Source organism: Lissotriton vulgaris, unplaced genomic scaffold (genome assembly GCF_964263255.1).
Source record: "Lissotriton vulgaris unplaced genomic scaffold, aLisVul1.2 SCAFFOLD_328, whole genome shotgun sequence".
Taxonomy (NCBI): domain Eukaryota; kingdom Metazoa; phylum Chordata; class Amphibia; order Caudata; family Salamandridae; genus Lissotriton; species Lissotriton vulgaris.
Genome location: NW_028243607.1, coordinates 1,250,325 through 1,264,349, shown reverse-complemented (window position 1 = coordinate 1,264,349; position 14,025 = coordinate 1,250,325). Strand labels below are relative to the sequence as shown.

Below are 14,025 nucleotides of genomic sequence, written 5' to 3'. Positions count from 1 at the left end.
GATAGAGTGAGTGAGGGCGATAGATAGATAGAGTGAGGGCGATAGATAGATACAGTGAGGGCATCAGATAGAGTGAGGGCATCAGATAGAGTGAGGGCGATAGATGGAGTGAGGGCGATAGATGGAGTGAGGGCGATAGATGGAGTGAGGGCGATAGATGGAGTGAGGGCGATAGATGGAGTGAGGGCGATAGATAGATAGAGTGAGGGCGATAGATAGATAGAGTTAGGGCGATAGATGGAGTGAGGGCGATAGATGGAGTGAGGGCGATAGATGGAGTGAGGGCGATAGATAGATAGAGTGAGGGCGATAGATAGATAGAGTGAGGGCGATAGATGGAGTGAGGGCGATAGATGAAGTGAGGGCGATAGATGGAGTGAGGGCGATAGATGGAGTGAGGGCGATAGATGGAGTGAGGGCGATAGATGGAGTGAGGGCGATAGATAGATAGAGTGAGGGCGATAGATAGATAGAGTGAGGGCGATAGATGGAGTGAGGGCGATAGATGGAGTGAGGGCGATAGATAGATAGAGTGAGGGCGATAGATAGATAGAGTGAGGGCGATAGATAGAGTGAGGGCGATAGATAGATAGAGTGAGGGCAATAGATAGATAGATAGATAGATAGAGTGGGGGTGATAGATAGATAGATAGATAGATAGATAGATAGATAGAGTGAGTGAGGGCGATAGATAGAGTGAGGGCGATAGATAGAGTGAGGACGATAGATTGAGGGCGATAGATAGATAGATTGAGGGTGATAGATAGAGTGAGGGCGATAGATAGATAGATAGATAGATAGATAGAGTGAGGGCGATAGATAGAGTGAGGGCGATAGATAGAGTGAGGGCGATAGATAGATAGAGTGAGGGCGATAGATAGATAGAGTGAGGGCGATAGATAGATAGAGTGAGGGCGATAGATAGATAAAGTGACGGAGATAGATAGATAGAGTGACGGAGATAGATAGATAGATAGATACAGAGTGAGGGCGATAGATAGATAGATAGATAGATAGATAGATAGATAGATAGATAGATAGATAGATAGATAGTGAGGGCGATAGATAGACAGAGTGAGGGCAATAGATAGATAGATAGATAGATAGAGTTTTAGCGATAGAGTGATGGCGATAGAGTGATGGCGATAGAGTGAGGGCGATAGAGTGAGGGCGATAGATAGAGAGATAGAGGGAGATAGATACAGAGTGAGGGCGATAGAGTGAGGGCGATATATAAAGTGAGGGCAATAGATAGATAGAGTGAGGGCGATAGATAGAGTGAGGGTGATAGGTAGATAGAGTGAGGGCGATAGATAGATAGATAGATAGATAGATAGATAGATAGAGTGAGGGCAATGGATAGAGTGAGGGCGATAGAAAGATAGAGTGAGGGCGAAAGAGTGAGGGCGATAGATAGATTGAGGGCGATAGATAGAGTGAGGGCGATAGATAGATAGAGTGAGGGCGATAGATAGATATAGATAGATAGATAGATAGATAGAGTGAGGGCAATAGGGGTAGGGAGTGGAAGAGGGAGAGGGGTTGGGTTATAGAGTTAGTAAGAGAGGGAGAAGGGGCAGGGAACCAGGGCTTGAGGGGGGAGAAGATAAAGAAGCAGAGAGTGTAAAGGGATGGGGTGTGAGATCTTGATAGGGCAAGAGGGTGGGGACAGGGGTGCAGTGGGGCTTTGAAGGGGGCAAGGGTACACATTGGGCTAGAAAGGAAAAGGGCTTTGTAGAGTTAACGAATTGGACTGGACTCGAGAAGAGGCTGGAGAGGAGGGGACCCTCAGGGTGGGGGAGACGGAAGGTCAAGAGAGTGAAAATGCAGGGCTGGGATCCTCCTGAGGACGCAATTAAGAGGCAATGGGGTCAGGAGGGAGGTTCGCAGGAGGTTGGGAATTAAGGAAGCCGTCAGGGTTGATGTGCATAGTTGGGGCGAGGATTTTTGGGGCGGACAGTTGGGAAGATGGGGAGTGGGCTGGGTGGGCCCAGGGAATGTGATGTACTGGTGGCAATTTTACAGGGCAGCTGAGGTCATAAATATCTCACTTGACTTTTTATTGGCGACGTGTAATTTAAAGTAAAGTGAAGTCACGGCTTAGCCAGTGCGGTAATGCTATTCTACACAAGGGAAAGCAGTGTTTGTCAACACGAGGGAAACAAGTATTTGCAATGGGGGCGGGGGTGGACATACGACGGCGAGGAGGCACCGACAACAGAAGGGAGGGCGGGGGGAGATTAGGCACAACGGTTTGAAGGGGATCTGTAGAACACTCAACAAACAGTTGCTGGCCTCTGTAAAGCCTCGAGCACAGGACACAGTCATTAAGCCTTTAGGGCTTTAGTGAAATCGACTGACGGCATGGGGCCTCTAAACGGTTTCTAGGGTGGGGTGGCACATTCCTGCTGCATGATTCACTCTCCCACAACACCACTGGCTTTTTAGCAGCACTTATTCTGTCACAATTCTTTGACAGTCAAAGTGCACTTTATGGTTTATATCAATGACTTTGTGTCTCAGATAATACAGTGCTTAGAAGGTTGGGCGATCCTGTATGAGGAGCTTTAGGGAAAGAAATGTTTTTTCCCCCAGGTTGTAAATAAGTAAATAAATAGCAGTGCTCACTCACACCTGGTATTTATGGTACTTGAAATGATGTATTCCATCAAATATTAAAGACTAAAGAAATGTGCAGCAAGATTATTTGAACACATAACTTTTGACAGGCAGAGAGCTCTGGACAATTTGTGCACCAGAAAAGCAAGCGAAAACCTGAGACATAGGAGTATTTCAGGTGTTTCAGTTCACTATGTAGTACTGCAGTTGTGACACACCGTCACAATTGACAAAGACAAGTAAAATTATTTGGGCTGTACCTTCAGTCTGGGTGTCAGTCGGGTTTGCTTGCTCGCTGAGTAAAACTCACCCCAAGCATTTACGCCCCACATTGTGGAAAAGTCAACAGCACCATGCACTGCCTTTAAACGTTTTAGTAGGTTTTGTCTTCAAGGAGCTGGAGAGGAGAGAAGGATTACTTTTTATTTGGCCTCCAGGAGGCTGTGCATAAAAAGAAGCCTGCTGATGAAGGGGCATTTCTCAAATATATGACCAGTGGAATAAACAGAAGACTCTGCAGTAGGTGCATTAACACCCTTAGTTATTTCCCCAGTATTCTTTCATTCTACACAGATCAATGTAGAGCAGTGCTTTGCAGGGCCCGGTTGGGGGTGGGGGGCTGGGGAGGGGGGGTTGGGCGGGGCTGTGGCGGATGGGCAGGGTGTGGAGCCTGACATAGGAAGGGCTGGAAAGGAGAGAACCCAGATGGGGGTTAGAACTGTTTGGGGAACAGAAGATATGTTGTGGCGGGGAAAGGCAGGAGTAAAGAGGGGCTATGGGGGTTAATAACGGTGAAGGGAATTCAAAGCCGGTAGGGAACGGGGAGAACGTGGGGGAGAAGCAGAGGGTCCAAATAGGAGTAGAGCCAAGGGGATGAAGAGAACAGGGGGGCTACACGGAGTAGGGAATGGGAGAGGGGTTGGATTATAGAGTTAGTAAGAGAGGGAGAAGGGGCAGGGAACCAGGGCTCGTGGCAGCAAAGAGGGGGCGAAGGTAAAGAGGCAGAGAGTGTACAGGGATGGGGTGTGAGATCTTAATAGGGCAAGAGGGTGGGGACAGGGGTGCAGTGGGGCTTGGAAGGGGGCAAGGGTACACATAGGGCTAGAAAGGAAAAGGGCTTTGTAGAGGGACCCTCGGGGTGGGGGAGACGGGAGGTCGAGAGAGTGGAAAGGCAGGGCTGGGATCCCCCAGAGGATGCAATTAAGAGGCAATGGGGTGAGGAGGGAGGTTCGCAGGATGTTGGGAATTAAGGAAGCCGCCAGGGTTAATGTGCATGGTTGGGGAGAGGATGGCAATTTTACAGGGCAGCTGAGGTCATAAATATCTCACTTGCACCAGACATCTTCTTTTTATTGGCGATGTGTAATTTAAAGTAAAGAGAAGCCACGGCTTAGCCAGTATGGTAATGCTATTCTATACAAGGGAAAGCAGTGTTTGTCAGCATGAGGGAAACACGTATTTGCAATGGGGGGGGGGTGGACATGCGAGGGCGAGGAGGCACGGACAACAGGAAGGAGGGCGGGGGAGATAAGGCACGACAACGGAGGGAGGGAATGGGTAAAGAAGGAGCCAAAGCTTGTCGCGCCAAGGGGTGGGGGGACGAGGATGATGGGCACGGGTGGCATTGTTAAATGTGTGCGCCCGTGTTCTGAATGTAAAAGCGGGCTCAGTGTTAAAGATTAAGTGCATCATGCGGTCTGGGGGTATAAATATTTTACGCGTGCTGCTACTACTGAGCATTGGAAGCGGTGAAACATAAGGGGTGGCCCGCTTGTATTAATAAAGAAATAACCCAGAGTCAAATGGCATGTCCGATCTGGGGTCGCTTGGAGGGTACAGAACGGGCTTCGAGGCAGGAGTGTGGGTCCTGAGAATTCAAGGCCAATTAGTTACATCTGCAGGAGAGCTCCATGGAGCTAATTTTACTCTAAGCAGTCAGCCAGCTGGGTTGGCTCATACCCAGGCCTGCACCTCATGTGCACGTTTGTATTAGCATTTGTGTATTTTCTCGGCTTAAGAGGGTTCACCTTGCATTGCCAGTCACGCAGTCTCTAAAGCTGGAGCAATGGCGTTCAAACGCCATAAGGCGCAGTAATCACCCACATGCACTGTATGTAGTAATGCAAAGTCCCCAATGAACATATTTCTAAAACATGCATTCTTCCATCACGACTGTGGAATGGACGGGCTGTGTCGTGGTGTTCGCTCACTCCGTAACTCCAAATTTGCCCGGTCATTCAATAGCCTTATCGGGCAGGCACTTACTGAAAACATGTCAATGGCCTAACAAGGCGCTTTGATGAGGGGAGAGGGGGTTGCATCGGCATGAGGGATGAGTGCCTAAGGCACGACATTGAATATTACAGTCTGGGCTGTGGTTGGGAGGTGTAGGGCGTCTGAAATAATCCTAAAGCCTCATATGGAATGGAGTGATTTGAGATTAAAGAAAAAGCCACGAGTTCCAACGTGCCCCGGTTCCGGAAAAGGATGGCATAACGAGGCGCTTTGATGAGGGGAGAGGGGGTTGCATCAGCATGGGGGAGGAGTGCCTAAGGCATGACATTGAATATTACAGTCTGGGTTGTGGTTGGGAGGTGTAGGGCGTCTGAAATAATCCTAAAACCTCATATGGAATGGAGTGATTTGAGATTAAAGAAAAAGCCACGAGTTCCAACGTGCCCCGGTTCCAGAAAAGGATAAGACCTTGAGGCTAAAAAGAAATTTAAAAGTGAGCAACAGATGTGAATGCGGGAGGGGGGTGGGGGGCGGGCCGCGGCGTCATGGCTCTGAAGAAAAGCAGATGGTCCTGTTTATGACCTGCTGAGCCTGTGAAGTGGCTCGCTCGGCATTGCTGTGGGGGAAGGGGGTGGGGGGTGCGTGAGAGACAAATGTTGGTGTGCGAGGCTTCCTTTCAAGCCGGGTGGGGGGGGGGGGGGCGGGAGAGCAGGGGAGCGAGCGAGTGGGAGGGAACCAGCATGGGGTGTGAGTGAGGCCAAGCGCGCGCCTGGCGGTGCGTCACGGTTCAGTAGACGGTACAAAAGGGGGTGGTGATGGACGGAGCATCTGAATCAATCAAACACTCACACCCAGTCAAAAGATCTCGGTTTAATCCATCACCGTTCTTTAGCCCACTCTGTCACCCCAGTTCAGACATGGCTATATGCAAATCAGTCTGACCCTGTGCCTCATGGGAACAGTCCAGCCCGAACTGCCAAGCCATGTCTTCCCTGGACCGGAAACAAGCTTCCGAGGACCGGTTTCTGGCATTCCAGCCGTCTTCAGCCCGGCTTGCTTGAATCCAGTGGCAAAGTGAGCAAGGGACTCACGTCTGAGCATACCCTGCCACACTTATGGCGGCCAAAAGCGGTACAAAAGGGGGTGGTGATGGACGGAGCATCTGAATCAATCAACCACTCACACCCAGTCATAAGATCTGGGTTTAATCCATCACCGTTCTTTAGCCCACTCTGCCACCCCAGTTCAGACATGGCTATATGCAAATCAGTCTGACCCTGTGCCTCATGGGAACAGTCCAGCCCGAACTGCCAAGCCATGTCTTCCCTGGACCGGAAACAAGCTTCAGAGGACCGGTTTCTGGCATTCCAGCCGTCTTCAGCCCGGCTTGCTTGAATCCAGTGGCAAAGTGAGCAAGGGACTCACGTCTGAGCATACCCTGCCACACTTATGGCGGCCAAAAGCGGTACAAAAGGGGGTGGTGATGGACGGAGCATCTGAATCAATCAAACACTCACACCCAGTCAAAAGATCTGGGTTTAGTAGACAACATGCATTGGGAGGAATCCGGCTTGGAATCCTCTTGGTCAGAGAGTTTGTTTCAACTACATTACTCTCGTCTATTTATCCCTGCGGGATAGAATAGTCGAGACCTAAAAATTGCATATCTGGTGCATGAAAGCCTCTTGTTCCTTTGAATGCTAGTAACAATGTGGTAAAGTACTTTTATTTCCACTCCGTTCCATGTAAAATTGCAGCTAATGCAATGCGGAAGATAAGGGCGCAGAGTGTACGGAACAATGCACTAGAAGAGGACATTGAAGCCGCTTGAAGTACTGTGAAATTATTACTGGGGCTGGTGGGCACAGGCCTCGCCATGGCTGTCTTTATTCTTTAGAAACGGAAATAGAAGCGACTGGATTAGTGCTCAGTACACAACACTATCTATTGATGGTCACGTAAACACGCCCGCCCCTTGTGCCCCCTCCGGGATCCTCCTCTCCTTTCGCATTCTGCCAACACCCTCCTACCACCACCACCAAGTCCGCCACCACCACATCCACCACCACCATGTCCACCACCACCACATCCACCACCACAACCACGTCCACCACCACCGCGTCCAACACCACGTCTACCACCACCACGTCCACCAACACCACGTCCACCACCATCACCACGTCCACCACCACCACATCCACCACGTCCACCACCAACATGTCCACGACCACCAAGTCCACCACCATGTCCAACACCACATCCACCACCAGCACGTCCACCACCACCACGTCCACCACCATGTCCACCACCAAGTCTACCACCACCACGACGTCCACCACCACCACGACGTCCACCACCACCACGACCACCACCACCACGTCCACTACAACCACGTCCACTACCACCACGTCCACTACCACCACGTCCACCACCACGTCCACCACCACGTCCACCACCATGTCCACCACCACAATGTCCACCACCACCACGTCAACCACCACCACGTCCACCACCACCAACACCACGTCCACCACCACATCCTCCACCACCACCACCACGTTCACCACCACCATTTATCTGGTGTGTTGAAGAAATAGGGTCATGTAAAATGAACCAAGACTACAACTCCCAGAATGCACTGATATGTTAAATGAAAAGGCAAGAAATGGAAATGTTGTGTCCCAGCACACGGAAATGTTGTTTCCCCGTGGCATGGAGCCATCTGGTCTCCCTACCTGTGTATGCCATTGAGGAGGCTGCAGAAAAGAACAGGGTATGTCTATGGGTGTTCAGCAAATCACAAGGCACACCGGAGAGTTCATAGAGGAAGCTGCTAAAAAGCTCTAGGTATGTGTGAGGATGTTTATGAATCATAGTGCACCACGTTGGCCCCAACGAGAAGTCTGTGAAGGGAGTGTATGTGGGTGTTTTGATTCACAAGTGACAGTTCCACAGAGGAAGAAGCTGCAGAGGAGCACTTGGTGTGTGTGTGGGTGTTCAAGATTCGCAAGTCAATGCACATGTTAACTCTTTAAGAGGATACAATGTATATTTTTGGCTGTGGCACACAACGATCACGTGTTGATGGGATGCAGCAGATGAGAGGCAGTAAAGCAGGGTGTAGCACACAGGCTCACATGGGCACAGACACAGCAGAGGTGCATTGTGAAGCGCACAGGGTCACAAGGGCTTTGGTGCAGATGACTCCCCAGCAGTGCAGGATTCATCAGTCACCAAGGGAAGTGCAGGATGTAGCACAAAGGCTCACATACTTCTTGACACAGCAGGAGATGTGCAGCACTGCAGGGTGTAGCACAGGAGCTCAGGTGGTCATCGGACGTGGCAGAAGGTGCAGAAGAAGAGCTGCAGCAATGCATTGTGAAGCGCACAAGGCCACAAGGACATTGGTACAGATGACTCCCCAGCAGTGCAGGGTTCACCAGACACACAGAGGAGTGCAGGGTCCAGGCACGGGAGACTTACATCGTCACTGGGCACAGAGTGAAGATCTCCTGTAGCTTTGCATGAACGTCGCTGGCTGTGGGGACCCGTCACAGGATGAATGACCGTCAGGCTGGGCTGCGATCACAGGCTCCTGGTCTTGGGAACCTCAGAGTCTCTGACCTCCTCACTTTAAGATGCTCAACACTGGACTGGGCTCTGGGTGATCTGGACAACCCCCCCCCACCTCCCCCCACAAAAGGCAGCCCACCTCCTGGGTCCTTCCTCAGCAGCAACAGACTTTCTTCCTCAGTCCTGGGGTCTAGCGCCTCCTGTAGAAGGGAGACGGCCATCATTCCCGTCTCTGGTCTTCAGCGTTCTCTTCAGTAGAGGTCCTTCCTCGGTCCTGGGGTCCAGCGCCTTCTGTAGAAGGGAGACGGCCATCATTCCCGTCTCTGGTCTTCAGCGTTCTCTTCAGTAGAGGTCCTTCCTCGGTCCTGGGGTCTAGCGCCTCCTGTAGAAGGGAGGCGGCCATCATTCCCATCTCTGGTCTTCAGTGTTCTCTTCAGTGCTGTGCAGAGCTCCATACAGTTAAAAGGGGACAGTGTAGATCCTGTCCTAGGACAGTTAGCTCCAATCCAACTGTCCAGCCAGATTCATAATAACCCCCAGATCTTTGGAGGGAACCAGTGAACTTGAGAGTGAACCACACACAATCCCTCCTTCCATCAGGATAGATATTCAAGGCAAGACAAATGTTGTACTTGGCCTTAAAAACATTATAACAGAGGGTGGGGCGGGGGTATGTGAGGAGCAGGGAATGGTGGGGAGGGGGACTTTTGGCACAGACTACAGCTAGTACCTGATTCACCCTACAACAGAAAGCCTTTCACACACACCAAGGCCCCCATCACCACACATGGGTACCTCACCTCACATGTCCACAAGCACTGCATCCTATAGACCTGGGCCTGAAGGTACCTGAGCCTGACAGCACTGTGAGGCCCTGCTCATGGTAATACAGCGCTATACAGATCTGTGTCACAATATGCATGCTGCACGTACATACAGACAGCTCCCATTTATGATTTGTGATGCTAGAACAGGGGTACAGGGTAAGACACTTGACTGCACTCAATCTAATAAATCTTGGTCTGGTTATATCTGTGGGTGCCAAGAACCTGAGGCCATATACCCCTAGGCCTCCAGAGTCAATGCCAAAGGCACTGTGTACAATTCGACAAAAATGGTTCAGCACACCATACAATGTATAATGACAGTATTAATGAGGTTAATAATATCAATAAGCCATGGTGTATTCTTTTCTTGTTTTATTCCAAATCTTCACATACAAGTAGCCAACGCGTTTCGTCGTCTCGGAAAGGTAGTCCTCGAACTACCTTTCCGAGACGGCGACCGAGGAGACCGAAGGAAACAGAGACACGTTTTTCAGCGAAGGTGAATATTGACATCACCTTTCATGGATGTGTATTTTGACATCCTTTCTTTTTGCTGGAATATATCTATCACAGAAACTTGACCAGTCCATCACAGAACACAAGGATATTTGCCATCCAAGTTCCTGGAGACTGGTGCCAACACAGTAGCTGGAGATTGTTTCTTACTGTTAAAGTCCAGAACACAAAACAGTATCTTATCATTATTCGCCCTGAAGAAGTCCTTCGGACGAAACGCGTTGGCTACTTGTATGTGAAGATTTGGAATAAAACAAGAAAAGAATACACCATGGCTTATTGATATTATTAACCTCATTAATACTGTCATTATACATTGTATGGTGTGCTGAACCATTTTTGTCGAGCTCCCATTTATGACATACTACACGGAGTCAGAAGGTAGTGTCAGTCACTCTCCTATCTGACTTTGAGGCAACATCTACCCCACTACTCTACTCAGCTGCCACAAACCTTTAGTAGTGTCATGAACTGGTCATGGGAGGGGGATCCATTCGGATTAAAAGCAGGACCACTATGGGTGGACCTCAGCCTCATACTCTGCTGCAGAGGAAGGAACACGCCAAATTTAAAGCACTCGTCAGGGGGCTCGTGGTGCGGGGCTCCTGCACGAGAAGATTTCCTGGGCCAGGATAGAAAAACAGAAGCAGTTTGTCACATGGACACTGCGTCAAAACCTTTGATCCTACAGTTCACGCTCTCAATCTGACTGCTGCCATACTCCATTCTTGGGGTCTGTGCCTGCTCTCCTGGCTGCGTACTCTGCATCAGCGTGCTGCCTGCTCTCTCACTAATCCTGCCTGTCTCCAGCTCTAGCCCTGTATGAGGTTGGTGTCTGATCCCTGCTGCAGACCCTGTAAAGGGCTGGTGTCTTCTGTCTCGTTCTGGTAGGTTTCTTGTCACAGACCCCTTCATGAGTGTGTTGCCTGTTTTTCTGTTGCAGACCCCGTAAGGCTGGTGTCTGATTCCTGCTTCAGTCCTTGTAAAGGGCTGTAACTGCTCTATTGCAGACTCTGCAGACAACTGCCTGACTCCTGTCATTGACCCCAAGCGCGACCATAAAGACAGTACTCGTAAAAGCCCTTTGTGAATTCCCAAGGTCGTAGACGTTTGGTCTAAGTATAGACCAAACGTCTAAGTTTTCCTTTGTGAATCGAGCCCAGTGTCTTCATCTAGTAGCAGTTAGTGCCAGTGTTGAAGCTAGTTTGTGTGGAACAGGATTTCAGGTCCTTCTAGGCAAGAACAGAACTGAAGAAGTGACACTGTTGTCTATATTCTTGTCTGTGGTACTTGGGGCTGCTGCTCACAATCCTGATATGTGCGACTAGTACTTACAATCTGGATATGTTTGGGTGGTGCTCACATTATTAATGTATGACTGCTACATTCATTGTGCGCACATGGGGCAGGTACTGTTGTGACTCTTTTTTGTAAGTAAGATCGCACTCCACAGAGCAACACTTACTTCTTGCACTCTTATCCCTGCAGGTAAAACTTCAAGAGTGGCTGCATTTTCTGAAGAAAGAGGAGGAATATTTTCTGGAGTCTAAAGTCAAGAAAGAGGAACAATATAAAACCATGAGGGTGAGTGGCTCCAGTGAGTGTTGTCTCTGTGCCCATGTCTTTGTGTGGACACACAGAGTCTGATTCGTCACCCTTCAGACTGGATCATGGTCCCCACCAGATAAATATACTGACTTGAGTCACTGTGCTTGGACATCATGGCTGATTAGGCCAAAGGCTCGTCCTAAAATAAATAAAAACAAGAATTTATTTTCTGACCTTAAAATAGTACTTATATAAACTTACATGGTGTGTGAAGTGTATGTGAGCGCAGTTGTGGCATCTGGCTGTGAGTATGTACTAGTGTGTGTATGTGTGTGCGCATTTGCGTATGCATGCATGTTGATGCTTAGGTGTACGTGTCTAAGTATGTGTTCATGTATGATGTTATTCATGGGAGTGCACGCATGTCTGCGCATCTCTATCTTTGTGTGTTTTGTGGGCATGGATGAGTGTTTCTGTGTGTCTTCGTATGAATGTATATATTTTGAGCCATGGAGTATTCAGAGGCAGGGACTCATATGTGTACATGTGTGTTTGAGGGATGTGTATGCTTTTGTTTGGATATACTGGCTGTGGGTTTGTGCTTGCCTGTCTCGAAATGTGTATATTGCAAAGTCTGGTGGTATTTGTGAGTGTGCAAATGCATGTGTGCTTCTGTGAGCTTTTGTTCATAGGTCTGGAGTTATACATCAGTGAAATTACATAGGCATCTCTGTGTATATATGGGTGCGCCTATGTGAGAGCTGAGTGACGCGCTCATTGCTGTAAAACACTGTGCACCATATCATAGCTCTGCGCACAAGGCTCAGGGTTCATGCACTGCTAGACTACGATCAAGGCTAATGAGCATGTTGGTTGAGGTTGTTTGCCTCTAGTGTCCTGGGGTCTGTCTTACTATGGCTCGAAACTGAGCCAAGGACATCCCTTTCTGCACTTCATTCTCAGGTTAGTCATATCGAGCAGTCAAAGGTTTCTCACGGAAGTGGAGGGCGGGCGGGGCAAGCGCTCGGAACTCAACAGTCAACCAACAGACACAATAATGTTATGTCTAGCCCTGCTCTTATTTTTAGTAAGAAATAAAGTCCTTTAAGCTCCCAATAAAACAAAATCTACACAGTTCAATAAAGGTACATTGGCAGGGTTGCAATGTACAATCCCCAGAAATGCGCAGCACCCCCTCTGGTGCCCTTTACCCTCTGTAGGAGTTCAAATGTCTATGGCCCCTGATATGTCAAGAAGTCAAGCCCCTTTTCAAGAAACCTTCTTCCGGCCCCAGCAAACTCAGGCACTACCGTCCGATCTCTCTGCTCCCCTTTCCCACCAAAGTCCTCGAACAGGGCATCAACTGCCAACTCATAGAAAGAGTTCAACAATCTTCTGGACCCCTTCCAATCCAGATTCCGCACCAACCACAGCACAGAAATCACCCTGATCGCTGCCACTAACGACATCAGATCCCTTCTCGACCGGGGAGAAAGGGAAAGAGGTCTAAGGAATTTTTCCGGGGCAGGAAGGAATGAGCCAACCCCTGACCCCAAACAGAACAGATGTATAAAGAGAGGACTTCAAAATGACATCAATGCTGAGGCAGGAACAAGTGAAAGAGGACTAACGAATTTTTCAGGGGAAGGAAGGAGCCAACCCCAAACAGATGATGAAAAGGGAAAGAGGACAAAGGCAAGAGTAGAGAGAAAGAAAGGGTGCAGCTTACAGAAGAACATCTAAATCGGCGGACACCTTGAAATGGAGCTAGTTGTTCAATCTGTATGATGAGAGCACATTCTAATGAATATACATGAAACCACAGGGATGTAAAATCTATAACAGGAATATATCAAGGATTGCTACAATTCACCACCATTTCTAAGCTAATCCTATTTGTCTCAACACATGATATCATTATAAAATACTAATGTCATAATATTGGATATAATTATGATTACCATTAGCCAGTAATTAAGTTTAAGAGAATTACTACACCAACTGAAGAAGGAATTCACGCAGTCAAATAGAGAGGAGTCACCTCAAGACCAACGAAAAGGAGCAAACATGGACGAAAACTACTTGGAGTCAGTTGGACCGAATGCCCAGACCATAAAATATCCAACTAAGTTATCCAAAAATGCAGCAAAAAATTCAAACATAACTTCTTGAGAAATAACCCAGACACACTGATCTCCGACCCTTACGTTAGCATAGATAAAGGCACTATAGTGAATGACCTGATATTCTTCACAAATAAAACGGCTAAATGGCGCAATACCTTCACAAAACTGCTTAACATAAAAGCTATAAAAAATATCCCACATGGGACAAAAATGATGATCTCACCGTCAAGAAGATGCAAAGCGGAACTATGCATTACTATGTACAAAACTGGAATAGTGCTGATACAAGCAGCCAACAGCGAGCTAGATAAGTTCGACAATGTATTTCCGACCTTAAAGGAATCATTAGAGGTCGCAAGATGTCACCTACACCGGACCCCATCAGAAGGCAATCCTGTCAATAACAATACTATTAACAGAGGCGACAATCGAAATGGAGGACATCATGCTCAAGCTACAAGACTAGAAGAACAAATTGAAATTGAAATAGGAATGACAACATCTGAGAATGGGACAGAAAGGACAGAGAGGCCTACAAGTCATGTGAACAAATCCAAAGAGAAGAGTCCACGCCGCTCCCA

General features: G+C 48.5%; 1 protein-coding gene across 1 annotated transcript in view; it reads left to right on the top strand.

Annotated features, from left to right (window-relative positions):
* The window catches only part of LOC147668285 (E3 ubiquitin-protein ligase TRIM39-like), a 198,650-nt gene that overhangs the window by 24,145 nt on the left and 160,480 nt on the right, over positions 1–14,025 (top strand). Inside the window, exon 2 of the mRNA XM_086948634.1 lies at positions 11,259–11,354. Coding sequence (XP_086804760.1) covers positions 11,259–11,354 — 96 coding nt within the window. The remainder of the gene's footprint in view (positions 1–11,258; positions 11,355–14,025) is intronic.